At 51.1% G+C, this 27,885-nt stretch overlaps 3 protein-coding genes across 11 annotated transcripts in view; all 3 read left to right on the top strand.

Annotated features, from left to right (window-relative positions):
- The window catches only part of EARS2 (glutamyl-tRNA synthetase 2, mitochondrial), a 44,454-nt gene extending 38,294 nt beyond the window's left edge, over positions 1-6,160 (top strand). For 5 of the 9 annotated variants that reach the window (XM_043494013.1, XM_038418343.2, XM_038418342.2 and 2 more), the window contains one exon: positions 95-3,064. In XM_043494013.1, the coding sequence (XP_043349948.1) occupies positions 95-205 (111 nt within the window). In that variant the 3' untranslated portion in view covers positions 206-3,064. Of the gene's footprint in view, positions 1-3; positions 3,065-3,519; positions 4,900-6,017 lie in introns of those variants that run through there. The other 4 variants (XR_005295171.2, XM_038418344.2, XM_043494012.1 and 1 more) reach the window with 4 other exon arrangements.
- Positions 6,161-6,637: 477 nt separating this feature from the next.
- LOC119862171 (amiloride-sensitive sodium channel subunit beta-like) lies at positions 6,638-24,320 on the top strand. The gene is given in 15 exon segments (XM_043494016.1): positions 6,638-6,924; positions 7,370-7,691; positions 8,981-9,175; positions 9,177-9,237; positions 9,239-9,298; positions 12,258-12,451; positions 13,018-13,121; positions 13,732-13,895; positions 18,509-18,616; positions 19,867-19,984; positions 20,792-20,867; positions 21,052-21,109; positions 22,322-22,383; positions 22,630-22,705; positions 23,670-24,320. Coding segments are annotated over 15 exon segments (2,073 nt in total). The 5' UTR covers positions 6,638-6,911; the 3' UTR covers positions 24,132-24,320.
- A 1,080-nt stretch (positions 24,321-25,400) lies between these two features.
- Positions 25,401-27,885, top strand: part of COG7 (component of oligomeric golgi complex 7) — a 33,528-nt gene continuing 31,043 nt past the window's right edge. Inside the window, 2 exon segments of the mRNA XM_038420382.2 lie at positions 25,401-25,559; positions 26,829-27,043. Coding sequence (XP_038276310.1) covers positions 26,875-27,043 — 169 coding nt within the window. The 5' untranslated portion in view covers positions 25,401-25,559; positions 26,829-26,874.

Genomic DNA, 27,885 nt, shown 5'->3' with positions numbered 1-27,885 from the left:
CAGGATCCATCAGTCCTTCGGCATTAGCAGAGGTGGGGTGGAGGGGAGCAGGCCACGTGACCAGCCTGTGTTACGTTCCTTTCGCCCCATCCAGGACCCCATCCGATTACGGTACAAGCTCATGTTCACACAGGGCGGGCGGCCCTTCAGCGAAGTGGGGGAGGTGACTGGATTCCCGGAGGCCGAGCTGTGGGGCCAGAGCTGAACTGCTGCTTTGATGGAACGTGGACATTGCCGCATCGCCTTAGCACAGCTCTGTGGGAAGTCACCTGGGAGGGGCAACGAGAGCCTCTCCACTGTGTGTGTGGCTTGGGGAGGCGCCCAGCCCAGAAAGCCAGGGTGGGCTCCAGGCTGGCTGCTCTCCACGGGGCCCAGTCTCCCACTCCTGCTCGGGTTTTCCTTGTGGGTAGCTGGTAGGAGGGAGTGCAAACCAGCTGCTCCTGCTCTTTGCCTTACTGCAGCATTCATCCCTCCAGTCGCTGGATGCTCTTTTCCTACCAGCATTTCTGCTTTCTCCTGCTTGTTGAGCCATTTCGCCCTCTGGCCTTTTGAAAACAATTCCCCAATTCAGGCCCTGTTTGCTCCCAGGGCGGAGCAGCTCTTGATGCTGGTGTCCGCAGTGTCTGGGGATCAATGCTGTGACCTACCAGTGATGGGCATGGTGTGAACCACTGGGTATAGAATGGAACAACTGTGGCTTGAAACAGGGCCGAATCCATAAGCCAGACCTCTTGGGTGTTACCACAGCCTGAGCACTGCAAGGCGCTGGGTCCTCGCCCCTTCCCTGAGACCCTTGGTGCCTTCTCAGCCTCACCGTGATTCCTGAGGCAGCTTCCATGCTGGGGAGCATCCTGCGGAGAGCTCTCACAGGCAGGGCCCCCTGCAGCATGTGGATTTGTGTCTATGCAAAACTTATGTTTCCTTCCTGGTCACTCAAAACTTAAGGGGGGAAATGTATAAAGAATTTCACTGCTGCACAAGTGGAAATGTGGATCAAGTCCTAAGGCACCTGAGCTGCTCCACGGGGAGAGCGTGTCTGGAGAAATCACTTTGTACATCCATGTCTAGACAAACCTCTGCTTCAGCCAGCTCTCCCCTTGTTCCCCCTGTGCTGGGAAGCAGAGGAGAAAGGACCCACTGTGCTGCTCTTAGTGGAACGTGCCCAGCCAGCCAGCAAACCCAGCGTCCTGAGCGTCAGGTTTTATATGATGCTGAACTTGTGCATTTTTAAATCAAAGTATTTTTGAGCCCTGGCAGTCACTGTTGCTGCTGGTGCCTGAAATGCCAGAGCGTTATTCATCCCCAGCTTGGTGGAGTCTGGCCACGCAGGGCACTGTCTGAGCTTTTTATTCCTGTACTGAGCTCTGGATTCCCAGGCACAATCCTAATAAACAGCGTTTGCTTTGACCGGGGCTGCTTGCTGGTGGTTCCTGGGTTTGCATGCAAGGTCCCTCTGCCGCGCAGGAGAATGGCTGAGTGAGGGGGATGAGGGGCACTTGGGCTTTAGCCTCCCCATTTTATTCAAACCTGTTCAATGGCACTTCACAGCCAGAAGTGAAGGCAAGGCTCGTGCTGCAAGGATCGTCTGCTGTAGCTAGGAATGGGCGGAGGGGAGAGAGCTGGAAGCAGATGTCTGGTTCATGACAGGATCTGTGTCTGAGCAGTGGTTGTCAGGTATGGAGCTTGTTAGCCATCCCGAGGGGTTGGAAGGGCCTTCGGAGGAGAGGACAGACTCTCCCCAGCTCTGTGTGGCATATCCCTCCTGTCCTCTGTCTTGCCATCTCCCTCATTGCCCTGTGCCTCTTTCACGCCCTTGCTCTTCACCAGAGTAGCCTGGGATCTGTCTCAGGTCTCACACCCAGACCATCCCTAGGATATCCAAGCTCCTCCCTCTGTGCTACTCCCCTGCACCACCTTGCAAGGCCCTCCCTTTTCAGAGGTCAGTGTTAGTGAGCTGTAGCTCAGGAAAGCTTATGCTCAAATAAATTTGTTAGTCTCTAAGGTGCCACAAGTCCTCCTTTTCTTTTTGCGAATACAGACTAACATGGCTGCTACTCTGAAACCAGTGTTAATATTGTCACTGAAGCGCCCATCAAACCTCCGTGAAAGGTGCGGTTGTCCCAGAGCTCTGGGTCAGGCCCTGCCCAGCCAACCTCTGACCTGGCCAACAGCTTCAGGCTTCAGCCACCACCTGCAGGGGTCTAGAAGAGGTTCCTCCTCCTCTTTTGGATTGGTTGTGAGGTTTTGTCATCACCTTCCTCTGATGGCTCTAGCTGGAGATGGGAAGTTGGACAGGGAGGGCCAGGGCTCCGAGGTGCTCTGAGCATGCTCTCTCTCAGGTGCTGGGCTGGTTGGTTCTTGCTCCCATGCTCAGGGTCTAACTGATCACCATGTGAAGGGGGCAGGAAGGAATTCTACCCCCATCTCTGGTGAGATTGGGGGTGACCTTGGGGGTTTTTGCTTTCCTGTGCAACATTGGGGTGTGGATCACTTGCCAGGATTATCTGGGTCTGTCTCAATCACTTCCCTGCCATTTGCAGGGACCCAGTGCCCCGGGGTACCTGGGCCCCCCTGCTCTCTGCCTGTGGCACATCATAGTCTCATTCCTTGTGGGCTGTCATAGTTTGGTCTGACTTTAGTTGTTGGGTTGTTGGAGGGCACTGCTGGTGGCCTGGGCTATGTAGGAGGTCTGACTGGATGATCTGGTTCCTTCTGGCCTGAAATGCTATGCTCCTCCACTGACTTACTAGCATGTTTTTCCACCTGGCTCTTCCTCTATCCCCAAATTCTTTAAGGCACAAACACTTCACAACTCAACCCCCCCCCATCCCCTTATTAACCACATTAGAGAGCAGTCGCCTAGTGCCTGTGACACTTTCCAATCTCCAGCTTAGCAAACGCCTGGTCTGAACACGCTGTCCCCGCGGTAACTCCCCACCACTGGCCAAAGAATATGTTGTCAGCTGTTCCGATTTCCCTTAGTACATATGGGGGTGAATCTCTCGCTGTTTGTGCCTCTCCCGTCTTCTCTGCCTTGTAATTAAACAGTTGGGATTCTTGCAGCTGCTCTTTGCCTTTTGTTTCTGGCCTGTAGATGTTACTGCTCTTTACAGAGCAAATAACTCTGGGCAGGCGCCCAGCTAGGAGGAGAGGTCCCAGAACTTGGCGCTTGTGCCAGTTACTGGACATGGACTTGCAGGTGCAGTTTTTTCTTTTGGTGCCATGATGGGGGGAGGGGAAGCTGAGTCGCTGGAATTCAGAACAGAACTGTGCCTCCTGTCTGTGTCTGTGCGGCTGGGCAGCCAGGGTTCAGGAATTGCTCTCATTGTCGCTGTTGAAGAGCAGTAAATCTTTATGAAAACCTTACGCCCGCTTCTAAGTTCACTCTGACTGGAACTGTCTTTATACACGGCTTTTAGAGCTGGCATCAGTTGCACTCCTTGGCAGCACGTGGCGACAGAAGACGATGCAAAAAGGGGGGATGTCCTGTCTGTATGTTTGTTGTTGTTTATATTACAGTGGCACCTGGGAACCCCAATCAAGGATCAGGGCCCTGCTGAGCCAGGTGCTGCACAGAGAAGTAACAGCTGAGGCAGTCCTGCCTCGGCATCCTCATAGTCTTGGGCATCAGGGTGCAACAGGTGGATGAAAAAGACAATAAAGTGCGGTGGTTTGGAAGAATAAAATGACCAGAGGTAGGAGAAGACCAGACGTCTTGGCTGACCATTGGCAGGCAGGAGGGGATGGCGGGGATCACGGCACGGGTAGGTTTTAAGGTGGGGTTCTGTAGAGGGTAAAGGAGAATGGAAATCATCACGGTGAATATCCTCTCGCTGCGAGTTTTGTACCAATACGTTCCATGGCCAACTCCAGTGAAACAGAAGGCAATCGCTGATCAATGTCATCACTGGGTTCACACAGAACTGGACTAAACCAAGAGTAGCAGAGAAATCATTACAGCCCTTGGAAGAAACGGAGATTGAGTTTTGCCAGCCGGATGGGTGTTGCCCTGTGCAGGCTGGTCAGAAGGTACATTGGGCTGGTCCGCAGCTCAAGATTAAACAGTTTCATAGTGAGAAATGTGCTACTTAATACACTGAAAGGAACTATTGTCACAGACTAGTCCCAGGAGCTAGTCCAGGGACTCCCACAGTGCTGAAAATGTGGGAAGTGATAACACCTACCACCACCCTGCCCTCAGCTCTTGAACTGCTGCAAGGACCCCTGAAATAGGATCCACTGCAGGTTATTTCAGTAAGGCAGTGTGGCCCAGCAGATAGAGCCCCTGGCTGGGATTCAGGAGACCTAGGGCCTGTTCCCAGCTGTGCAATTCATGGTGTCTTGCCTCTCATTCCCCCACAGCAGGCTTGTGCCTTTCCAGTGCCCAGGAATGAGGGAGAGCAGCTCAGAGCTGGGTGGGGCTGCTGCCTGTGGGCTTAGGAACCATCATAAAGTTAATGTATAATGAGGGCAGGAAGCCGCGCCTGGCCACTGGGTAGGAAGGGCCAAGTCCATCTCTCTCTCTCACATACACAATTTAAAAATTGGGTCTTTTTCTAACACCATAATTCAAATAACACTTGGAGCAGCTTTCTTCAAATTTTGCCAACATGTTCTTCAAGGCTGTTGGAGAAAATGTAACAATTGTCAGGCTAAATTAATCTTCCATCGATTTTAAGACCCAAAGGGCCCATTGTAATGATCTAGCCTAACCCCAGACTCTCATCCATTTATCCAGCTATGTTTTAAGTGTGAGTGTACAGCACAGACCCTTCCTACTCCACTGTCCAACAGACAAGTGCGAGAAAGGTATTTCCTCCAGTCAAGGCCAGATTAACTTTTCTGTGGGCCCGGGGCTATTAGATTTTGTGGGGCCCCTGTATACAAGTCTTTTTTCTAATTTAAAACAATCACAATTATGGCATCGAGGCTATTAACACTATACTAAACTTGCCTCTTAATTAACATAAAGCTGTTGTGGTTACATTTCAGTTTTAAAACATGTTGAATATAGTTAAGTTAATTCAAAATAGCCTACTACTTACTTTAGAACACCTGTTATATTAGTTTCTTTCTGGGAGGGAGTTTGGGTGCAGGAGGGGGCTCCAGGCTGGGATTCAGGAGACCAAGAACCCCCTCCCCACCCTGCCTGCCAGGGGCCGCAGAGACTGTGCCAGCAGCTGGCCCCTTCTGGGAGTGCTGTGGGGCCACAGCATGCAGGCAGCCTGCCTAAGCCCTGCTGCACCAGGGCCACCAGAGCCCGAGGCCCTGGCCTGCCGTCCCTAAAGCCCTGGCATTAATCCGGATTGGCCTCCAGTTACCAGGACTCAGGAAAACAAACGATGAGAGACAAATGGGCCTGCCCAGGCCGTAGGAAAGAGATGGCATGGTGCTATGGAGCCACCAGATTGGAAATGGGCCGGGGGAACCAATCCCCAGACCTACTGCAACCCTCGCCTGGACAGGCTGGGGGGACCAACCCCCAGACACACTGCAACCCTCGCCTGGATGGGCTGGGGGGACCAACCTCCAGGAACTCTGCAGCCCTCGCCTGGATGGGCCAGGGGGACCAACCGCAGACAAGCTGCAGCCCTTGCCTAGATGGGCCAGGGGGACCAACCCCCAGACACGCTGCCGCCCTCGCCTGGATGGGCCAGGGGGACCAACCCCCAGACACCCTGCAGCCCTCACCTGGACGGGCCAGGGGGACCAAGCCCCAGACCTCACGGGCCTGCCTCTTTCTTTCATTTTAGCAACCCTGCTCTGGTAGCTTGTCAGGCCAATACATTCAATTGAATTAAACCTAATGGAATCCTCCCCATTTCATCGTGTGACGGCATATCAGAAGCACCAGGCTGAGCTTGCTGCGTGCTGGGTTTAGGAGCCAGGTGTTTACTGCTCTTACGTTACCTGAAGTAGCAGCAATGCTTAACAGAGCAGCCACTCCCTCCCACTCACCTCCCTGCAGCCACTCTGCCATGCACACAACTCACAGTCCTACCTGTGCTTTACAACAGGTGAACTACATTGACCATAAAACCCTGGCCCCAAGCAGCTTGTACAGTGCAGCCAGGTGCAGGACACTGAAGCACAGAGTCAGCAGCCAGAGTGGGGTGGATGAGGATCCTGGGATTTTCATCCAAAAGTGAGAGAGACACTAACCCCCACCTTCCCTCGCCCCAAGTCAGCAGCAGCCTGACGCCAGCTGGGAGGCCTGACGTGAGTACCAGTGTCTCATGGCACTGAATGGTGCAATGCTCAGGCTTTCTAGAGGATGGCTAGAAGGTACTCAAGGCTCATGGGCACCAACAGCAGTGCTGGCGTCTGACCTCCAGGAACATGCAGACAGGTTTGGGGTAGGCGGGTGGGGCAGCTGGAGCTCTGGGATGCAGTGAGACTTGTGGGGAGGAGGGGTGCTGGGGCCCTGGGATGCAGTGAGAGGGGTGGGGAGTGGCTGGGGATCTGTGACAGAGTGAGAGGTATGGGGCGGTGTGCAGGGTGGGCAGGGCTCTGTGATGCAGTGCGGTTTGGAGTGGGGGGGGATGGGGCCCTGGGATGCAGTGCGGAGGTGTGGGGGGGAAGTGTATGGGGGGGTGTCAGGGGCTCTGAGACAGAGTGAGAGATTGGGGGGAAGGAGGAATGACCGGGGCTCTGGGATCACAGTGAGAGGTTTGGGGGCCAGGGTTCTGGGATCACAGTGAGAGATTTTGGGGGGCAGGGCTCTGGGATCACAGTGATGAGGAGAGGTTTGGTGGAACCCCAAGTTATTTTCTGTGTTCTAGATCCTTCCCCGTTTAGTCTCCTAGCTCCATCCACAACTCCCCAGTTAGACACACAATAAACAAGCCATTTGCACAGGAAGCAGGTCCCTTTGCAGCTGGCAGGCCCCCAGAGGATTCTCCCGAGCTGGGATGCATTTAAGAGGTGCGTGACATCATGGGGTCCAGACCTTTGTGACTTGCCCAGGTCAAGGTCCACGCACTCATCTTGTCTGGGAACTGCCTCACCCATTGTGCGTGCTACCAGTGTAAATCCCAGCAAACAAATCAGGTTCCAATGTCCCACCAATATATCCCACTCACCCACCCAAGCTCAGGGAGGGGAGCTCCGTTCTTGAGGAAGAGTCCTCTTGGGGATGTTGCAAAATCACGTTTACACTAAAATGTCAATAATGTTCCATGTGTCCTGTAGCTCATCTGTCCAGTGGAACTGAAGCTCGAGGGCCAGGAGTTTCAAAGGCACCTGTTACGTGGCCAGCTCCCTCTGAATTTCAGGGGGAGTTGGGAACCTCATTCCTTTTGTCTCTCTGCAAAATCCCATCCTGGCTGCCCGGGATGCTCCTGCTCTGAATTGTTTCCTGTCTCTTTAGCAGGCAGTGCAATGCCCTTGAAGCAGTATTTCATTAGAGTGCTGCATTGTGTCCAGAAGGGGCCGGGATACACATACAAAGAACTGCTGGTCTGGTACTGCGATAACACCAACATGCATGGACCCAAGCGCATCATTCGAGAGGGGCCGAAGAAAAGAGTGTTCTGGTTCTTCCTGGTGCTGCTCTCAGTGTCGCTGCTTATTCTGCACTGTGGGACAGTTGTGCAGCGATATTTCTCCTATGACGTCACTCCATCGCTCTCGGTGGGATTTAAAGCCATGGCATTTCCAGCGGTCACAGTCTGCAATGCCAGCCCCTTCAAGTGAGCTCCTTAGGGCCTCTGCACTCGACAAGTCCGAGGGAGTGGCTGCTGCCCCTTTGGGACTTTGCCACCTGGCCCAGTTATAACAAATATGTTTGCATTTTGTCCATGCAGCAGATTTTGTCACAGTGCAACCTTGTGTCCATAGGTGCTGGAGCTCGGGGTGCTGAGGGAGCAGTTGCACCCCCTGGTGTGAAGTGGTTTCCATCATATCCAGGGTTTGCACCCTCACCGTACAAAGTGTTCCAGCCCCCTCGTTGGGTCACCCATGTTGATGTAAATGGGCTGCCTAGTTTTGTTTGTATCAGAAAATCTTGGGAAAATCTGCGCAACTCTATCCTCCCAGTAACTCAGCAGGGAACCTAGTGCCCAGCAGCCATACACACAGAGCAGCAGCAGGCAGTGCCTGACGGGAGTCCGTTATATGGGCATGCTCAGTGGGTCCTGTTCACACCACAAAACAACTGGGGTATGAATCACGTACAGGAAGAAAACTATGCTCCCATTTAGGCCACCGGCAGGGGTGAAACACTGCCAGCAGTAATACTGTTCCTAAACATGGGTTTGGGGATGCATGGCACATTAGGAACCAGCCATGCCAGCTGCTGCTGATAAATGCAGGTAAAGTTACGAGGTAGATGGGCCCTTCTTACGCTGACAAAGCTGGCTGTTCAAACTATGTTGGGTGCCAGTTGCCCCCCCAGGCTGTTCTGGCACCTGTGGCTTGCCATGGCCCACTAGGCATGCCCCCTTTCCCCAGAAAAGTTCTCTGGATTGGGGCAGAGAAATAAGTGGGGTAGTGCCAGGGGGCTGACCAATTTTGGTGCATCTCTTCCTTCCACAGCAGCTCCTATGTATTGAGCAGGATCCCAGAAAATCACCTGAAAGACAGTGGCCATCGTGTAGAGTAACTGAGAGCAAATTCCTCAGTAGAACACAGCTGGCTTCGTTCTCTGAATCCTGGCACCTTTTGAAGTTATTTGCACCAGCACAAAGATCATGTAAACTGCTGATTAAACCAGAGTGGGACCATTTTATGCCCACTGTGCAATGATGAAAACGACTGCCCAGGTACAGGGCTCCTGGCTAATTTTATATCTGGTTCTTGCTCCAGGGTCTGGCAGCCAGGATACACATTCTAGCCTAGATCACACTTTGTACATGGACTGCATTCATTTTTCAGTAACTCTTTATGAAGCTACCTAAGGCCCGTGTTCCGTATAGAAATTCAATCTACTGCAAGCTACTGCCACCTTCCCAGCACCTGCTAACTGCTCTTTGTCCTTCAGATACTCCAAGGTGAGGCATCTATTGAAAGAGTTGGATGCGCTCACTGAGGCAGCCCTGGAAAGGATCCTGCAGTCCAAGCTTGGGGACGCAATCTCAGCTCCCCCACTAAACTCCAGTGAGACTGTTTATCAGAGGTTAGACCTGAAGCTCTGGAACCAAATCCCCTTGGTTCTGATTGACGAGAGTGACCCAGACCCAGATCATCGATCTCTTTGAGACCAAGCAAAGCGGCTCAGGAACCAGACCCAACAATTCCTTTTCCCTCCCTGTCCAACGTGATGTCAGAAACACAGAAACACCGAGTGGCAGTGAAGCTGGTAAGGTTTATGGCTCCATGCAGACGTGCTCTGCACTTCGCTCAAGGACACAAATGGGAGTTATACGAACATTTGGGGAGGAGAGTTAAGCCGTAGGAATAATGTAGATAGGGCTGTATCCATTGACATAGCCTCTGCTAGAACGTAAAGCACAAATGGGGCCTCTGGATTTTGTTTCTCCACCAGGTTTCTCTCTTGAAAAGCTGCATCGTGTGGTCCATGCTGGCTCATAAAGGGGCCCTGGCACAGCTCTGTGCATCATTTCCTCTCAGTTTAAAGCTGACTGGAACTGAACACTGACCCCATATCAAATGATTTCCCGCACAGCGACACACTGGGTGTATGGCTGGAGGCTGCTCCGTCAGGCTGGTGCATTCTGGAGGGTTGTTCCATAGGACTCGCTGGTAACACTGGTGTACTAGGGGCTGCTGAGTTTGAGGTTTTCTAATCACACCAACACAGAAAGTTCATTTCACAGAAACACTTCCAATCCTTTTGGCCTGATCCTGCCCTGGGCGACACACCTGGGGCTCTGGTTGCAGTCATGAGGGATTCTCAGTACCCACACCAGGATCAGGCTCACGTTGCAATTCCCGGAGAGGAGCCAGGCTGAGTTATTCCCTCCTGAACTCAGCTAGCTGCAATGAAGATGGAGCGTTTCCCCTGGTGTCAGCAGTCCCAGGACAGTGTCCTGTGTTTGTGTGGGGCAGTGCAGCCTGTATGCGTCTGTGCTGGGCCTGCTCCCTCAACGAGGGCTATTGGGAGCACTCCGGCGAGAGGCGGTTCAGCTCCTGGCAGGGGGAGACCCTCAGAGTGCTCTGCAGGGATGCACGGTAACTGAACGAGGTGATGTGTACAGCAGGGGGGTTCCCAGGTGACATTCACCTGTGCTCAGAGGCCAGTGTCAGATGCCCCACTCCACTGAAGCCCTGTCCTGCGGCTGTACTGGGAGCCATGGGCGAAGCTGCACTTACAGGCATCCTTGCTCTGCAGAAAGTGTCTCTATGTGCAGGCTGTCGTGGGCAGTGGTGAGGAGGGTGGGTTAGGACAGACCACAGAATTCAGGTTCACAGATGCCAAGCCAGAAGGACCCACTGTGATCATCTCATCTGCTCTCCTGTATAATTCAGACCAGAGAACGGCCCCACAATCATTCCTACAGCAGAGCTTCTAGAAAAACACACACATTTGATTTAAAAATTGCCAGTGACGGAGAATCCACCACAACCTTTGGTAAATTGTTGCAGTGGTTAATTACCCTCACTGTTAAAAATCTCCGCCTGATCTTGTGGCCCCTGTCCCTTCTGAATACAGCAGCTACCCAGCCCTTAGGCTGCCAGAGCAGCTGTCGTGGAGCTTCAGAGCAGTCTTTGGCCCTGTGCTGCAGTACAGGTTTCCCTTCCCTACCCAGCCACACTTTGCCCACAACCAGCCCAGTGGTGGGGTTTTACTGGCTGATGTGAATTGCTCCTTGAAGAAATTCCCCCCCGGGCGCCTTGGTCCAGGCAGATTGAGGCATGGCAGGATCCTGGGTGTGGGGCATACAGGAATAGGGAATGAACATTCCATAGGCATCTTGGGCCATCCCATAGGATGAACAGAGAATTCTGTCCTTGTTACAGAAGTCATTAGGGTGCTTCAAAATCCCAGTAGAAAGGGGATCATTCTCTATTAAATTCTTTAGGATTTTAGAGTCATGAGAACATAAGAACAGTCATACTGGGTCAGACCAAAGGTCCATCTACCTCAGTATCCTGTCTTCCAACAGTGGCCAATGCCAGGTGCCCCGCGGGGGATGAACAGAACAGGGAATCATCAAGTGATCAATCCCCTGTCACCCATTCCCAACTTCTGGCAAACAGGGGCTAGAGACACCATTTCTGCCCATCCTGGCTAATAGCCATTGATGGACCCATCCTCCTTGAACTTACCTAGTTCTTTTTTGAACCCTGTTATTGTCTTGGCCTTCACAACATCCTCTGGCAAAGAGTTCCACAGGTTGACTGTGCATTGTGTGAAGAAATACTTCCTTTGTTTGTTTTAAACCTGCTACTTGTTAATTTCATTTGCTGAACCCTAGTTTTTGTGTTATGAGAAATAACACTTCCTTGCTTACTTTCTCCATACCAGTCATGATTTTATAGACCTTAATCATATTCCCCCTTAGTCATCTCTTTTCCCAGCTGAAAAGTCCCTGTCTTATTAATCTCGGCTTATATGGAAGCCATTCTATACCCCTCATCATTTTTGTTACCCTTTTCTGAACCTTTTCCAATTCTAATATATCTTTTTTTGAAATGGGGCGACCACATCTGCATGCAGTATTCAAGATGTGGGTGTACCATGGATTTATATAGAGGCAATATGATATTTTCTGTCTTATTATCTATCCCTTTCTTAACGATTCCCAACATTCTGTTAGCCTTTTTGACAGCTGCTGCACATTGAAGGGATGTTTTCAGAGAACTATCCACAATGATGCCAAGATCTCTTTCCTGAGTGCGAACAGCTAATTTACACCCCATCATTTTGTTTGTGTAGTTGAGATTATGTTTTCCAATGTGCACTACTTTGCATTTATCAACACTGAATTTCATCTGCCATTTTGTTGCCCAGTCACCCAGTTTTGAGAGACCCTTTTGTAGCTCTTCGCAGCTTGCCTGGGGCTTAACTATCTTGAGTAGTTTTGTATCATCTGCAAATTTTGCCACCTCACTGTTTACTCCTTTTTCCAGATCATTCATTTCTACATGCCACTCCTGGCTTTATCTCTGTTCATCTCTACAGGAATAAGCAGAGAGGGCTGGCATCAGATCAGAGGGAGAAGAGAAAAGAAGATGACCCTCTATGTGTTCACTGAAGGGAATAGATCATTCTCCCCACACCCTGACCATCAGGATGGCCTAGTCTCAGGTTGTATGTTAGGCACAATTTAAAATCTAACTCCATGTGTCTTCAGTGCAGCCACAAGGCCACCCCCCAGTGCATCTACAAGAACTTCACCAGCGCAGCCCAAGCAGTGACAGAATGGTACATTCTACAGTCCACTAGCATCCTCTCTAAAGTCCCGCTGCAAGAGAGGATCAAGATGAGCTACCAGCCAGAGGACATGATCCTAGCATGTCTGTATGGGGCAGAGCCCTGCAGCTACAGGTATATGGAACCCACTGAACTTCTACTTACTTTCAGCACTTGAAACCATATTGGCGCAGAAGGCTTCGCAGTGCCACATGGTCCCCACGCTATTGTGTATAAGACATGCTGTGATCCTGCATTGTTGCCTGCCAGTTTTGTCCTCCCAATTGACTGCTAAAGAAAAGCATTTGTAGGGACCTATAATAGTGTCATGTGAATGTACTTTTGGGGGTTTTTTACTAAATAAAATAGGCCGGTAAGTGTATAGCCAATGGGAACCTAAGAATTGCCAATTTGGATCAGACCCAAGGTCCATCTAGCCCAGGATCCTGCCTCTGACAGTGTACAACACCAGATGCTTCAGAGGAAGCTGTCAGAACCCCCCACTAGCAGATGTGGAATAATCTGCCCCCATGTTAGGACTTATCCTGCTATCTAATAATCAGAGATTGTCTTACACCATGAAGCAGGAAGACCAAGCATTAACTGCAGGATAGCAAAACATATGATCAATTAGACCCATTAGCCTACCACCCTTTAGCTCTCCCTGGGGGGTCACGGCTTGTTGTATGTGATTCTTCCAGAAATTTCACCCAGATCTATCATCCTGACCATGGCAACTGCTACATCTTTAACTGGGGCATGGATGAGGAAGCCCTGATTTCTTCCAACCCTGGAGCAAAGTTTGGTAAGTACTAAAACTCCTCCTAAAAGAGACAGAACAAAGGAATTGGGAGGGCTGGGAAATGTTTTTTCTGCAGACAGCAAGTTCTACTGCACATCATACAGAGACTGTTGATTTATGTTCCTCTGTAGGGCTATGATTGAGTTCTTAGAGGTGCAGGATTAGAAAGGGGGGTAAACCCCAAAGAGGGACATGGATTACATATGGAATGGCAAAGGGTATAACACAGAATCATGGGATGACTTTAAGAAAAGTGCATCTCAGCTGAATACCTGGGAAAACACCCACAGAATCAGGTGTTTCCTTTCCACACATTGGCTGAGTGTAAGAGTCCTTTTCAAAGCATTAACAAGTGTAACAATGGTCAATATAAGGATGAAGGGTCTGTTCTCCTCTCTCAGTGGAGAGGGATTTCCCTACAGAGTAAGAGAGTTCCTCTAAACATTGCATCTGAAGAAGTGGGTTTTTTACCCATTAAAGCTTATGCCCAAATAAATCTGTTAGTCTTTAAGATGCCACCAGATGCCCTGTTGTTCCTCTAAACAGTCACGTTTATATATAAACCCTGCACTTCATGTTGTGGGTTTTTGAATATTGTGTTTGGTGCCCACAGGGCTGCAGTTAATTCTGGACATTGGCCAACAAGACTACATTCCCTACCTCACATCTACTGCTGGGGCCAGGCTTATGCTGCATAAGCAGAAGAGTTTCCCATTTCTTAAAGACCAGGGCATCTATGCCATGTCTGGGACAGAAACCTCTATCAGCGTATTAGTGGTACGTGTGACATTTCATCAGAAAAAAATCATCGGAGAGTAAGACTCTCTGATGGGACAGCAGCCAAGTTTGTCTTGGCAAATCTGAATGAATTGAGTTACACACTTCATGGAATCCTAGAATCATAGAATCATAGAATATCAGGACCTCAGGAGGTCATCTAGTCCAACCCCCTGCTCAAAGCAAAGGACCAATCCCCAACTAAATCATCCCAGCCAGGGCTTTGTCAAGCCTGACCTTAAAAACCCCTAAGGATGGAGATTCCACCACCTCCCTAGGTAACACATTCCAGTGCTTCACCACCCTCCTAGTGAAAAAGTTTTTCCTAATATCCAACCTAAACCGCCCCCACTGCAACTTGAGACCATTACTCCTCGTTCTGTCATCTGCTACCACTGAGAATAGCCGAGCTCCATCCTCTTTGGAGCCCCCCTTCAGGTAGTTGAAAGCAGCTATCAAATCCCCCCTCATTCTTCTCTTCTGCAGACTAAACAATCCCAGTTCCCTCAGTCTCTCCTCATAAGTCATGTGTTCCAGTCCCCTAATCATTTTTGTTGCCCTCCGCTGGACGCTTTCCAATTTTTCCACATCCTTGTACTGTGGGGTCCAAAACTGGACACAGTACTCCAGATGAGGCCTCACCAATGTCAAATAGAGGGGAACGATCATGTCCCTCGATCTGCTGGCAATGCCCCTACTTATACAGCCCAAAATATCATTGGCCTTCTTGGCAACAAGGGCACACTGTTGACTCATATCCAGCTTCTCCTCCACTGTAACCCCTAGGTCCTTTTCTGCAGAACTGCTGCCGAGCCATTCGGTCCCTAGTCTGTTGCCGTGCATGGGATTCTAATGTCCTAAGTGCAGGACTCTGCACTTGTCCTTGTTGAACCTCATCAGATTTCTTTTGGCCCAATCCTCCAATTTGTCTAGGTCCCTCTGTATCCTATCCCTACCTTCCAGCGTATCTACCTCTCCTCCCAGTTTAGTGTCATCTGCAAACTTGCTGAGGGTGCAATCCACACCATCCTCCAGATCATTAATGAAGATATTGAACAAAACCGGCCCCAGGACTGACCCTTGGGGCACTCCGCTTGATACCGGCTGCCAACTAGACATGGAGCCATTGATCACTACCCATTGAGACCGACAATCTAGCCAGCCTTCTATCCACCTTATAGTCCATTCATCCAGCCCATACTTCTTTAACTTGCTGGCAAGAATACTGTGGGAGACCATGTCAAAAGCTTTGCTAAAGTCAAGGAATAACATGCCCACTGCTTTCCCCTCATCCACAGAGCCAGTTATCTCGTCATAGAAGGCAATTAGGTTTGTCAGGCATGATTTGCCCTTGGTAAATCCATGCTGACTGTTCCTGATCACTTTCCTCTCCTCTAAGTGCTTCAGAATTGATTCCTTGAGGACCTGCTCCATGATTTTTCCAGGGACTGAGGTGAGGCTGACTGGCCTGTAGTTCCCCGAATCATCCTCCTTCCCCCTTTTAAAGATGGTCACTACATTAGCCTTTTTTCAGTCGTCCGGGACCTCCCCCGATCACCATGAGTTTTCAAAGACAATGGCCAATGGCTCTGCAATCAGATCCGCCAACTCCTTTAGCACTCTCGGATGCAGCGCATCCAGCCCCATGGACTTGTGCTCGTCCAGCTTTTCTAAATAGTCCCAAACCACTTCTTTCTCCACAGAGGGCTGGTCACCTCCTCCCCATGCTGTGCTGCCCAGTGCAGTAGTCTGGGAGCTGATCTTGTTCATGAGGACAGAGGCAAAAAAAGCACTGAGTACATTAACTTTTTCCACATTCTCTGTCACTAGGTTGCCTCCCTCATTCAGTAAGGGGCCAACACTTTCCTTGACTTTCTTCTTGTTGCTAACATACCTGAAGAAACCCTTCTTGTTACTCTTAACATCTCTTGCTAACTGCAACGCCAGGTGTGATTTGGCCTTCTTGATTTCACTCCTGCATGCCCGAGCAATATTTTTATACTCCTCCCTGGTCATTTGTCCAATCTTCCACTTCTTGTAAGCTTCTTTTTTGTGTTTAAGATCAGCAAGGATTTCACTGTTAAGCCAAGCTGGTTGCCTGCCATATTTACTATTCTTTCTACACATTGGGATGGTTTGCCCCTGTAACCTCAATAAGGATTCTTTAAAATACAGCCAGCTCTCCTGGACTCTTTTCCCTGTTATGTTGTTGTTCTCCCAGGGGATCCTGCCCATCAGTTCCCTGAAGGAGTCAAAGTTGCTTTTCTGAAGTCCAGGGTCCGTATTCTGCTGCTCTCCTTTCTTCCCTGTGTCAGGATCCTGAACTCGACCATCTCATGGTCACTGCCTCCCAGGTTCCCATCCACTTTTGCTTCCCCTACTAATTCTTCCCGGTTTGTGAGCAGCAGGTCAAGAAGAGCTCTGCCCCTAGTTGGTTCCTCCAGCACTTGCACCAGGAAATTGTCCCCTGTACTTTCCGAAAACTTCCTGGATTGTCTGTGCACCGCTGTACTGCTCTCCCAGCAGATGTCAGGGTGACTGAAGTCTCCCATGAGAACCAGGGCCTGCGATCTTGTAACTTCCGTGAGTTGTCGGAAGAAAGCCTCATCCACCTCATCCACCTGGTCCGGTGGTCTATAGCAGACTCCCACCACAACATCACCCGTGTTGCTCACACTTCTAAACTTAATCCAGAGACTCTCAAGTTTTTCTGCAGTTTCATACCGGAGCTCTGAGCAGTCATACTGCTCCCTTACATACAATGCAACTCCCCCATCTTTTCTGCCCTGCCTGTCCTTCCTGAACAGTTTATATCCATCCATGACAGTACTCCAGTCATGTGAGTTACCCCACCAAGTCTCTGTTATTCCAATCACATCATAATTCCTTGACTGTGCCAGGACTTCCAGTTTTCCATGCTTGTTTCCCAGGCTTCTTGCATTTGTGTATAGGCACTTAAGACACTGATCGTCCCACTTTCTCAGTATGTGGCAGGAGCCCTCCCCTCTCGTGCTCTCCTGCTCGTGCTTCCTCCCAGTATCCCACTTCCCCACTTACCTCAGGCTTTGGTCTCCTTACCCCGGTGAATCTAGTTTAAAGCCCTCCTCACTAGGTTAGCCAGCCTGCTTGCGAAGATGCTCTTCCCTCTCTTCATTAGGTGGAGCCCATCTCTGCCTAGCATTCCTCCTTCTTGGAACACCATCCCATGGTCAAAGAATCCAAAGCCTTCTCTCCGACACCATCTGCGTAGCCATTCGTTGACTTCCACGATTTGACGGTCTCTACTCGGGCCTTTTCCTTCCACAGGGAGGATGGATGAGAACACCACTTGTGCCTCAAACTCCTTTATCCTTCTTCCCAGAGCCACGTATCTGCAGTGATCCGCTCAAGGTCATTCTTGGCAGTATCATTGGTGCCCACATGGAGAAGCAGGAAGGGGCAGCGACCTGAGGGCTTGATGAGTCACGATTCACATCGTGAATCCTAGCTCCTGGCAAGCAGCAGACTTCTCGGTTTTCCCAGTCGGGGCGGCAGATAGATAACTCAGTCCCCCTGAGGAGGGAGTCCCCGACCACCACTACCCGCCTCCTTCTCTTGGGAGCAGTGGTCATGGAACCCCCAACCCTAGGACAGGGCATCTCATGCCTTCCAATCGGCGGAGTCTCCTTCTGTTCCCTTCCCTCAGATGTATCATCTAGTCCACTCTCCACATTAGTATCCATTGAGAGAACATGAAAACAACTGCTTACCTGTATCTGTGCTGCTGGTACATGGACGCTCCCCTTTCTTCTTCTGAAGATCACATGCTGCCAAATTTCTTCACCGTCCTTCTGTCCCCACTGTGCAGCCTGCTCTAAATCTTCAGAACGTTGTGTCCATAGAAGCATATCCTGACATCTGTCCAGGAAATCTTCAGTTTCTCTTGTGCAACCCAGGGTGGATACTTGTTTCTCCAGACCTTGAACTTTCTCTTCCAATATGGAGACCAACTTGCACTTTTGTACAGACAAAGTTGTTTCTGTCCTGTGGAAGAAAGACAAACATGGTACATGCTGTGCAGGTAACAGCTGAACGGTCACCATCCATATTACCTTCCTTCTACGAGCTTCCTCAGGAGCTGTAGTAATTATTCAGAGAAGCCTGCAAGATATAAGCCTCAGTGGGTTCTCCCCAGGCAAACTCCCACTGTTAGCCTCTCCACAGTTTGCTGTTCACTTTTTGTCTTAGCTGAGCTAACTCTTCACAAGATTTGCTTTAATAAAATAACAGAACTTGCGTTGGCTACATGCATATGTGCTCATTTGGGTACATCTTCTGCATGTACACTGGCCAATCTTGGCAGGAGTGCTTGCACATACCAAGACCTTTATGTGGCTCTTAGGGAATATTAATAGAAAGCAAATTTTGCACTTGCAACATAAGCATTCACATAGCAACTCTGATTTAAGTTAAATTGCTTTATTAAATCCAAATAACTCCCTCTGTATGGGCAAGTGTTGCCTCTGCACTCCAGGTGCCACAGCTGCAGTGAGAAGGGATTCCATTTCTATATAAACTAGAAGCCAAGATACATGTGGATTCTTACTGCAACATACAAGTGTTTGATTTTTCAGGATGAATTGGAGCGGCTGGGTTACCCTTACAACAACTGCACGACAGATGGCTCTGATGTCCCTGTGAAAAATCTATATAACAAGTACAACACTTCCTATTCCATACAGGTAATTTAAAAATTCAAATGTTTTTCTAAAAATCCTCCATTTGGATTCTTTTTCTGCACTCTTTCTGGACAGTCTGAATATTGGTGTGACGGACCAGGGGCTTAGCACTAATTATCATGCAATAAATACTTCTTCTTTGAGTGATTGCTCATGTGCATTCTAATAGGTGTGTGCGCACGTCACGTGCAGGATCGCTGGACGCTTTTCCCTAGTGGTACCCATTGGGTCAGCTGTGGAGACCCCCTAGCGTGGCACCTTCATGGTGGCGTATATATGTCCCTGCCGACCCGCCGCCTGATCAGTTCCTTCTTACCTCCCATGACGGTTGTTGGAACAGCTCAGTCTCTTGCTTTGCAAGTGCCTTATCTAGTGGTTCCCTTGTTTCTAGTTTCAGGTTAGCAGCTGTGTTAGTCTGTATTCGCAAAAAGAAAAGGAGTACTTGTGGCACCTTAGAGACTAACAAATTTATTAGAGCATAAGCTTTCGTGAGCTACAGCATCCGATGAAGTGAGCTGTAGCTCACGAAAGCTTATGCTTTAATAAATTTGTTAGTCTCTAAGGTGCCACAAGTACTCCTTTTCTTGTTTCTAGCGTACATAGTTGTTAGTTAATTGCTAATAGTTGTAGATTAGATTAGTTTAGCATACTTTGGGGGGTTTCCCGTTCTACTCTCCCCAGCACCGGGGCATGCCTCGGTCACAGGGATTTAAAGCGTGGGAGAGATGTGCAAAACCTATGTCAACAAGTGATCTGCATGCTGCCTGTCTCAAGTGCTTGGGGAGGGCCATCAGACAGTTAAGTGCACTATTTGCAGGAGCTTCAGACCCAGGATTTAGAGGGAGCGGGACTATCAGCTGAAGCTCCTCTTGATGGAGTCGGCCCTTCAGCCACAGCCTGAGCCGATGCCGGCACCCTCGGTGCACAGCACACTGGCCTCAGTGTGGGATGTCCCGGCACCGAGGAAAGACTCCACCAGGGAGCACTGGTACCGCTCCCTGGCCCTCAAGGCCAGTGCCTCACGGCAGCACTGATCACAGCCTCCAGTGCTGCATAAGAAAAAGAAACCAGACAGGGGTCGTTCCCCTGTCAGGAAGCCGAGGGTGTAAAACACCGGCAACCAGTGTTGAAGGAATCGGCCCTTTGGCAGCCTGGTAGGAAGGCATCTGGGAGCGGTCTCTGCACTCTTTGATGCACTGATCAGCGTGAGAACATGTCCCATTTCTAAATGGCTCCTTGTCCCCTTTTTGCAGGCTTGTCTGCACTCCTGTTTCCAAGCTCAGATGTTCAAAAATTGTGGGTGTGGTCACTATCTGTTTCCTTTATCTGAAGGGGTAAATTATTGCAACAGTGAAGATGATCCAGACTGGGGTAAGAACGTGAACAGAGTGTGAAATAGCAAGGCCCCATAATACATAAGGGAAGGGGTTGGAAACATAAGGGCTTTGTCAGGGGCACTTTAAGTAGCTGGGAGTTAAACGTTTGTGCAGCAGGGGCTCTGTTTGCTAACAAGGTGGATAGTGAGGAGGGAGGCAGAGCTCTCAGCTCTGGCCTAAGGCTAAGGAATCTCAGCTGCCATAGCATCTTAGCTGAATGAAGGCTTCTCACAGAGGAATGGCCAGCTGGTAACACCAACACCATGTGGGATGACGAGGTTTTCTACTCTGGGCTATGGAGTGAACAGAAACCACCAGCCTCAGCATTTCAGGTGTCCTAGCACGGAAAGGTCAGCACTTCTCCACAGGTTTGTACAGATCCCCAGATAAATTCCCCCCTTTCAGTACAAGGTGGCACAGACCTGATGCAATCCTCAGCACAATTATGTCTGCTCTGAATGTTTCCGAGTGCTGCAGTTCTCTTGCAACAGATGTTTTAGGAGACCCTGTATTCATTGAAGGGTGCATCACTGACAAGATTCTGCACGGCTCAGGCATCCAGCTGAATGTTTCCTGCAGAATAGGGACTGCAGTAAGTGAGGTGTAGGACCATTGACAGCCCATCACACCTGTCAGTGTTGATGAAAGCCATTAGACCCTGCTAAAAGTGTTACATCGTCTAAGAGTTTGATTGTTTTTATCAATGGATTGTCAAAGCTTCAGAAGGTTATGGGGGAAGCAAATCTGCAGCAGTAAAGTTCTCATCTGACCGGATTGTTTGCTTTTTGTTTTCACCAAACAGCATATTGCTATTCTTCACTGAGACCAAGTATAGGACACAGGCAGTCTTGTATTGACTCTTGTAAGGACACATGCAAGTAAGTAAATAAACTCTCTCTGGCAGCTCTCAAGGTCGAGGGAATCCTGCATTTTATCCCTCACTGAACGCTGATCTTAAAATCTGAACAGACCTTTATGGGGGGTTGAAATTGAGCTAAAGTTCTGGTGATTTAAGAGCAGTGGAAAGCTCCATGAATTAATGTTCTCGTGTCTTCTTTCCAGCAACACTCAGTTCAAAATGACCATCTCTGTGGCAGGCTGGCCATCTGAGGTGTCAGAGGTAAAATCAGTTCCTGTCTGTCTAGGGAAGATTCCCTGCTTATCACTATTGTATGCAGTTTTGTTGTGGCCATGTTTGTCCCAAGATATTAGAGAGACATGGGGTGGTGATGAGGTAATATCTTTTATTGGACCAACTTCTGTTGGAAAATGTAAACTCAAAAGCTGATCTCTCTCACCAACAGAAGTTGGTCTGATAACATATTACCACCTTGTTTCTGCTTCTCACTGGCATTTAAGTGCCTTACAGATGTTAAAAATAAACACTATAAAGAGCCATTCTCTCTCCAGCTCCTATTCAGTACAGGCTGTTGGTTTTTTGTGACCTGTACAATCACAGTAACAGGGTTTCAATTTTGATCTGAAAGTGCTGGGTGATGATTCCAGTGTCTTCCAGTCTGAAATACTCAGTCATGAGACAGTACTGAGGAAGCTCTGTCTCCTGTGCACATAATTCTCACGCTGAAAGCTGACTCACTGTTCCTATGGAATGTCACTGTCACAGGAGTCAGGAACTCGGAGTGGGACATGGTCCCTTGCATAATTTGGGCTAATTTCCACAAGGGCCCTTTGAGGAGAAGAACTAAAACACTGAACTTCTCTTTAAAAACCAAGTGAAGAGCACAGAGCGGAGAAGGTGGTATGCTTGTGGTGGTCTATGTGGCCGAGTAAGCAGGCTGCTGCATTTTTAACCAAATGAAGCATTTTTAAGTCTGGTAGCAGAGCTGGACAGAGGCCAACTTTTGAGGTTTCATCATTTATTTTTGTTCCACATTGGAATGAACTCTGCTTCCGGTCTGATTCCATTTTCCCAAACTCTCCCTAAGTCACCTCACCACATTCTCTCACCATCAGTTGAGAAGAGTGAAGCTAAAATATCAGGGCCTGTAACATGGATTGATAGAAAATTGGAACCTCTTCAAAATTACCCCTTTTACCATTTCAGCAGGAATTTTCCTGTTGATTTGCTTCTCTGGGCCCTGGTTCTCCGGCCTGGAGGAAAGTCACCTGTCTGCAAGTGCTATTGACTGAATCACAAATTCCTTTATGTAGTGTAACATCAATCGTTATTTAGCATGGGCAGGTGCCAGAGATTCCAGCTTTCTGTGTACAATTTGTGGACCTTGTAGGTGGTATTTTACCTCCCCCAGAGCACACGTGGCTCAGAGAGAACATTTCCCATTTCAGTTATGAATCAATTTTCTTTTACTAGGACTGGATTTTCCATATTTTGTCCTATGAAAGAGATCTGTCGACAAATGTGACACTGGACCGGTGAGTAAAAGAATAGACCATTTTCTCTTTGATCCAAGGGGCCTGTTAATGTTAGATTAGCACAAAACCTGACCATCATCCCAAACATGTGTGCCTGTGGGACAGAACAAATCTACTGATGCCGGGGTGCTTGTCCATCAAGCTAGTTGATCACAAAAGCAGCTTATACAGATACCACTTTCTTGAGTAAATGCACAGGGTGTACAGGGCTAGAAATTAGTCTTAACTGATCCTTGTGTCCTACAGAAATGGGATCATCAAGCTAAATATTTACTTTGAAGAGTATAACTACAGAACCATCTCGGAATCTGCAGCTAAAACTGTAAGTGCAGTATCAGGCTCCTGCTTCTAACACACATGTCAGAGCATATTTCCATAGCCTTTTCCAGAAGCCAAATACCTGCAGAATTTGTCACTCAGTCTCTGAGCAGCGTCCATGCAGCTCCCCAGAGGTTAATCTGAAGTATTTAGACCTGTCCCCATCACCTGGAGAATGTTAAATGTATCTGCAGTCTGGGACAGAACTCCTACTCCTTGTCAGCACCAGCCTTTACTGGCTGCCTCTCCCTTCCAGCCTCCAAAGCCTATCACTGCTGCTTGTGGCTCAATGGGAGGAGGGTGCCTGGGTTGTTCAAGAGCAGCACACAACCTCTCCTTACTCCAGGGGTTAGGGGGGTGGCGGGTGACATTCTATGCTGTAGCTCTAAGAGGTGCAGCAGGGAACTCACAGGCAAGGGAGGCATTATGCCACGTTTGTACCCTCCCCAGCCTGGGCTATTCCAGGGCCTAGACGAGGCTCCTGTTATAACATAGAGTCCTGGGGGCCCTAAGTTATGGCAGCTGCCATATGGCCCACAGAACTTTCTGGAACCTCCACAGTGCTGCATCCCTGGGCTCCATCCCTGACTTGATCCTCAGAACCCCAGCCCTAGGGCTTGTGAGGGGGCACTCTAGAGACAAATTTACAGCTGCCTTCTGCAGTTCCTGCAATGGGTTAATCCTGCCCCAATCAGATATGGGCCTTTATGCCATTCCAGCACTTTTTCGTAGTGTAAAGAGGTGTGGGTGGAGGGCGATCATCTCACTCGCTACCTTAACTGCATTCCTTGACAGCAAAGTGAGGGGCTGAGCTAAATGTTGCCGGTGTTGGGCTCTGACCACCTATAGTCACCTGCTTAAATATTTTAAGAAATCCTCAGTGAACAGCTGCTCAATGGCATCTTGGGCTGACTGCAGACTGGGATCCTGCCTGGACCTCCCCTCACTTTCCTGATTTTCTGTTACAGCTCTTTCTGCTTGTGAGTGAATTGGAAGGCCAGTTCTCATTCTGGATGGGCGGCTTGGTGCTGTGCCTCATTGAATTTGGAGAAATCATCATTGACTTTCTGTGGGTCACCATAATTAATATCATCAGTTGGTGCAAAGGCCTGAAGCAGAAGCGAGTCCTGGCCCAGTACCCAGATACACCTCCAACTGTGTCAGAGCTGTCACAGGCTCATGTAAATTTTAGGTTCCTACGTGAAGAATCCCATTTCAACCCCAATAATGAAATGTATCCCAATGAAGAAATCCCACCAGAACCTGGCACTCTGCCCCCGTACTACGATTCACTATGCATTCAGCCCCTGGATTTCACAGAATCAGACAGTGATGGAGGGGGCCAGATCAACACTAAGTGCAATTTATCATCTTTATCCAACTGTCCCAACAAAGAGCCTGGTCTGCCTGGGCTCTGCGATTCACTTTGAACAACACTTTGTTCTTAAAACTCCAAAATATAAACCCACTGAAGAAGCCCAGTATTGCAAGGTGAACGCTTGGGGAAATTCTGCACCAAAAAATTAAATATTCTGCAACAAAAAATGAAAAATTCTGGGCGCAATATTTTAAAATTCTGCAAAATTCAGCATATTTTGTCAAAATAACACAATATAATCACACGAGTTTCAATTACTTGTGGTATTTTGAAATAAATTAACTGTCAGCAAGTATGTAACAATTCAGACAACAAAAAAGAACCAGGAAATGTTTTTTGACAAATAGATTCCTTACTAGGCATATTAATACAGAACTCAGACTAATTTAAACTACAATACAGAACTATATTTCCTGCACCCCTCAGAAGTAGTGCAAAGGTTTGGGGGCGTCAGGGGTAATGAAGGAGCTGAGGGAGAGGGAAGTGAATTGCTGGAAAGCAGCCCGGGTGTGAACTTGGAGGGTTGTTGGGTATGAGTGGGAATATGGAACAGAGTTTTTGGGGGGTGGGGAGGGGTTGTTAGGGAGCTTCCCCCATGCAGAGCCTGGCTCCTAGCCTCTCCCATTCAGTCCTGCACATCTGCCCCCCCATGTGTCCCTCCACCCCCACTCAGACACCCACTCCCCCATCCCCGTCTCTGTGCCCTCACCCAGCCACTCCCTGTCCCTATGTAGCTCTGCACCCCGCCCCCTCACTATGTGGCCCTATGCCTCCACTCCCATTTAGCCCCGTTCTCCCTCGCCGGCCCTTATGGCCCCCGCCCAGCATTGCCTGCTGCCTGTCTCCCCACAGCACCTGTCTCTTGACCTGGCCTGACAGGCTCTTTCTCTTCCCTCGCTGGCCAGGAGCTGCTGCTGTGCTCTAGCCCCACGCTGCCCTCTGGCGCGCAAAAGGCGAACTACAGAAGTTAGTGTCTCCTCAGAGCTGCAGCTGCTCTCGCGCCGCCGCACGGCCGGGTGGGGAAAGGGCAGAACTGCCGCAACGTTTCGGCAGAAACTTTTTTTCTGCGCAGCAAACTTAGTAACAGGCGCGGCGCGTTGGCTCGGCCCCCGCCCCGCGCGTCTGCCCGCGCACGAGGCGGCCCGGGGGCGCGAGGCTCTTGGCGGATCCATTTGCCTCCCTCCCCCCCCCGCCACGTCTCAGCCGCGCTCCTCCGAGAGCGCAAATGCCCCAGTTTCACCGCGTGCCCGCTGGCTCCGCCCCTACGGCTCCCATTGGTCCTGGGCCCTGGCCGCCTCTGGCTCCCATTGGTCTGGTGGCTGAGCAGCGGGCGGGGCGCAGCGCGAGGCCGATCGCAGAGCCGTCGTGGGGCGGCTGGGTACGGTGGCCGGCGGGGACCGGCACCTGGCGTTTCCCGGCAACCCCTGCGCCCGTGTTGTTCGTGACCCAACCAAGATGGCCGCCGCCGCCCGTCGAGACGGTGAGTCTGGGGGGTTCCCTCCCCCAGGGCCGGCCTCCTGCTCCCGGGGCCTTTGTGGGCTGGGGCCGGGCCGGGCCGGGCCGCTGTGACTCCAGCGCCCCCTCCCAGTTAGCCGGGCCCAAGCGGGGCAGCGCGGGGCTCGGGCCGGGGGGGGGCGAGAGCGGGGGCGGCGGGGCTCGGGCCGGGGGGGGGGGAGAGAGACGAGAGCGGGGGGCGGCGGGGCTCGGGCCGGGGGGGGGGGGAGAGAGACGAGAGCGGGGGCGGCGGGGCTCGGGGCCGGGGGGGGGGAGGGGGAGAGAGACGAGAGCGGGGGCGGCGGGGCTCGGGCCGGGGGGGGGGGGAGAGAGACGAGAGCGGGGGCGGCGGGGCTCGGGCCGGGGGGGGGGGGAGAGAGACGCGAGCGGGGGCGGCGGGGCTCGGGCCGGGGGGGGGGAGAGAGACGAGAGCGGGGGCGGCGGGGCTCGGGCCGGGGGGGGGGGGAGAGAGACGAGAGCGGGGGCGGCGGGGCTCGGCCGGGGGGGGGGGGGAGAGAGACGAGAGCGGGGGGCGGCGGGGCTCGGCCGGGGGGGGGGGAGAGAGACGAGAGCGGGGGGCGGCGGGGCTCGGGCCGGGGGGGGGGGGGAGAGAGACGAGAGCGGGGGCGGCGGGGGCTCGGGCCGGGGGGGGGGGGAGAGAGACGAGAGCGGGGGCGGCGGGGCTCGGGCCGGGGGGGGGGGAGAGAGACGAGAGCGGGGGCGGCGGGGCTCGGGCCGGGGGGGGGGAGAGAGACGAGAGCGGGGGCGGCGGGGCTCGGGCCGGGGGGGGGGGGGAGAGAGACGAGAGCGGGGGCGGCGGGGCTCGGGCCGGGGGGGGGGGGAGAGAGACGAGAGCGGGGGCGGCGGGGCTCGGGCCGGGGGGGGGGGAGAGAGACGAGAGCGGGGGCGGCGGGGCTCGGGCCGGGGGGGGGGGGGAGAGAGACGAGAGCGGGGGCGGCGGGGCTCGGGCCGGGGGGGGGGGGGAGAGAGACGAGAGCGGGGGCGGCGGGGCTCGGCCGGGGGGGGGGGGGGAGAGAGACGAGAGCGGGGGCGGCGGGGCTCGGGCCGGGGGGGGGGGGGAGAGAGACGAGAGCGGGGGCGGCGGGGCTCGGGCCGGGGGGGGGGGAGAGAGACGAGAGCGGGGGGCCTGCCCGTTGTGCAGCGCTGCCCCTGGGCAGAGCGGGGTCTGGTGAGAAGAGGGGGCCCCCGAGGTTGTGATCAGTCCCGCTGAGTGCTGGCCCCCTCCCGCGGGTAGGAGCCAGGCTCTGAGCTCAGTGGCGGAGCGGCCGCGGCCCCCCGGCATGGATTTCTCCAAGTTCCTGGCTGATGACTTCGAGGTGAAGCGCTGGGTGAACGGAGCCTTCCGGGCCGTGCAGCAGCAGGATGCCCCCGGCAAAGTGGATGCCCACGCAGCAACCTTGGTGATGAAGTTACAGCTCTTCATCCAGGAGGTCAACAATGCTGTGGAAGGTGCCGCCTTGTCTTCTTGCGCTTGGGAGCTGATTTTGTGACTGTGTGGGCAGGGGGTGGCTCGTGCCGGTGTAGTGCAGCAAAGTGCTCTCTGTGGTAATGTGCTTCTTGTGGTGTACTGAGCGTGCAAAAAACCAGAACATCACGCTGGGATGTCTGCTATACTCTGTGCTGACATTGATACACATAGCAATTTCACGTATACTGTAGTGCAAGTAATTCTACCCGTAGGCATTAGCTGCATCAGGTAGCAGTTTACTACAATAGTAGTTTCCTACAATCCATCACGTATCAGTAACTGCTACCAGTAGCACACTCCTACGCGGAACAGTTTAATACAGTACACCGGCACCTGCTTTGCAAGCTTCCTCCTGGAGTGCTGCCAGCAGACACCCAGTGCTGAGTAGAACTAGTTGGCAATTTTCCCACCATTTTTCTCTCTCAAAAAACATTGATTCATGGAAACCCCAATTGCTTGTGAGACGGGGTCAGTTTTGACAAATCTCCCAATTTGAAAAATTGTAAATTATTTTTCAAAATTGTTGAAACATTCCATTTTGATACTTTTGAAACCAAAAAGTTTTGTTTTTAAATTTGAAACAACTTTTCATTTTAAAATGTTAATTTATACTAAAAAGAAGTTTTTCTTTAATAAAAAACATCAGTATTGAAATGAAATGTTTTGATTGACCTGACCCATTTTTGTGTGTGTTGGGGTTTTTTAGATTATTAGTTTGAGGATTTTGACTTTTTGTGCTTGATTTGGAATAGGAAAAAAAAATTGAAGTTTTGAAAACTCTTGCAGAATGAGAGAACCTTTTCCTGCTCATTTCTGTCCTGAC

This window comes from Dermochelys coriacea, chromosome 10 (genome assembly GCF_009764565.3).
Source record: "Dermochelys coriacea isolate rDerCor1 chromosome 10, rDerCor1.pri.v4, whole genome shotgun sequence".
Classification (NCBI taxonomy): domain Eukaryota; kingdom Metazoa; phylum Chordata; order Testudines; family Dermochelyidae; genus Dermochelys; species Dermochelys coriacea.
Note: the sequence above shows the minus strand (reverse complement) of the source record. Positions and strands in the feature narration are given on the sequence as shown.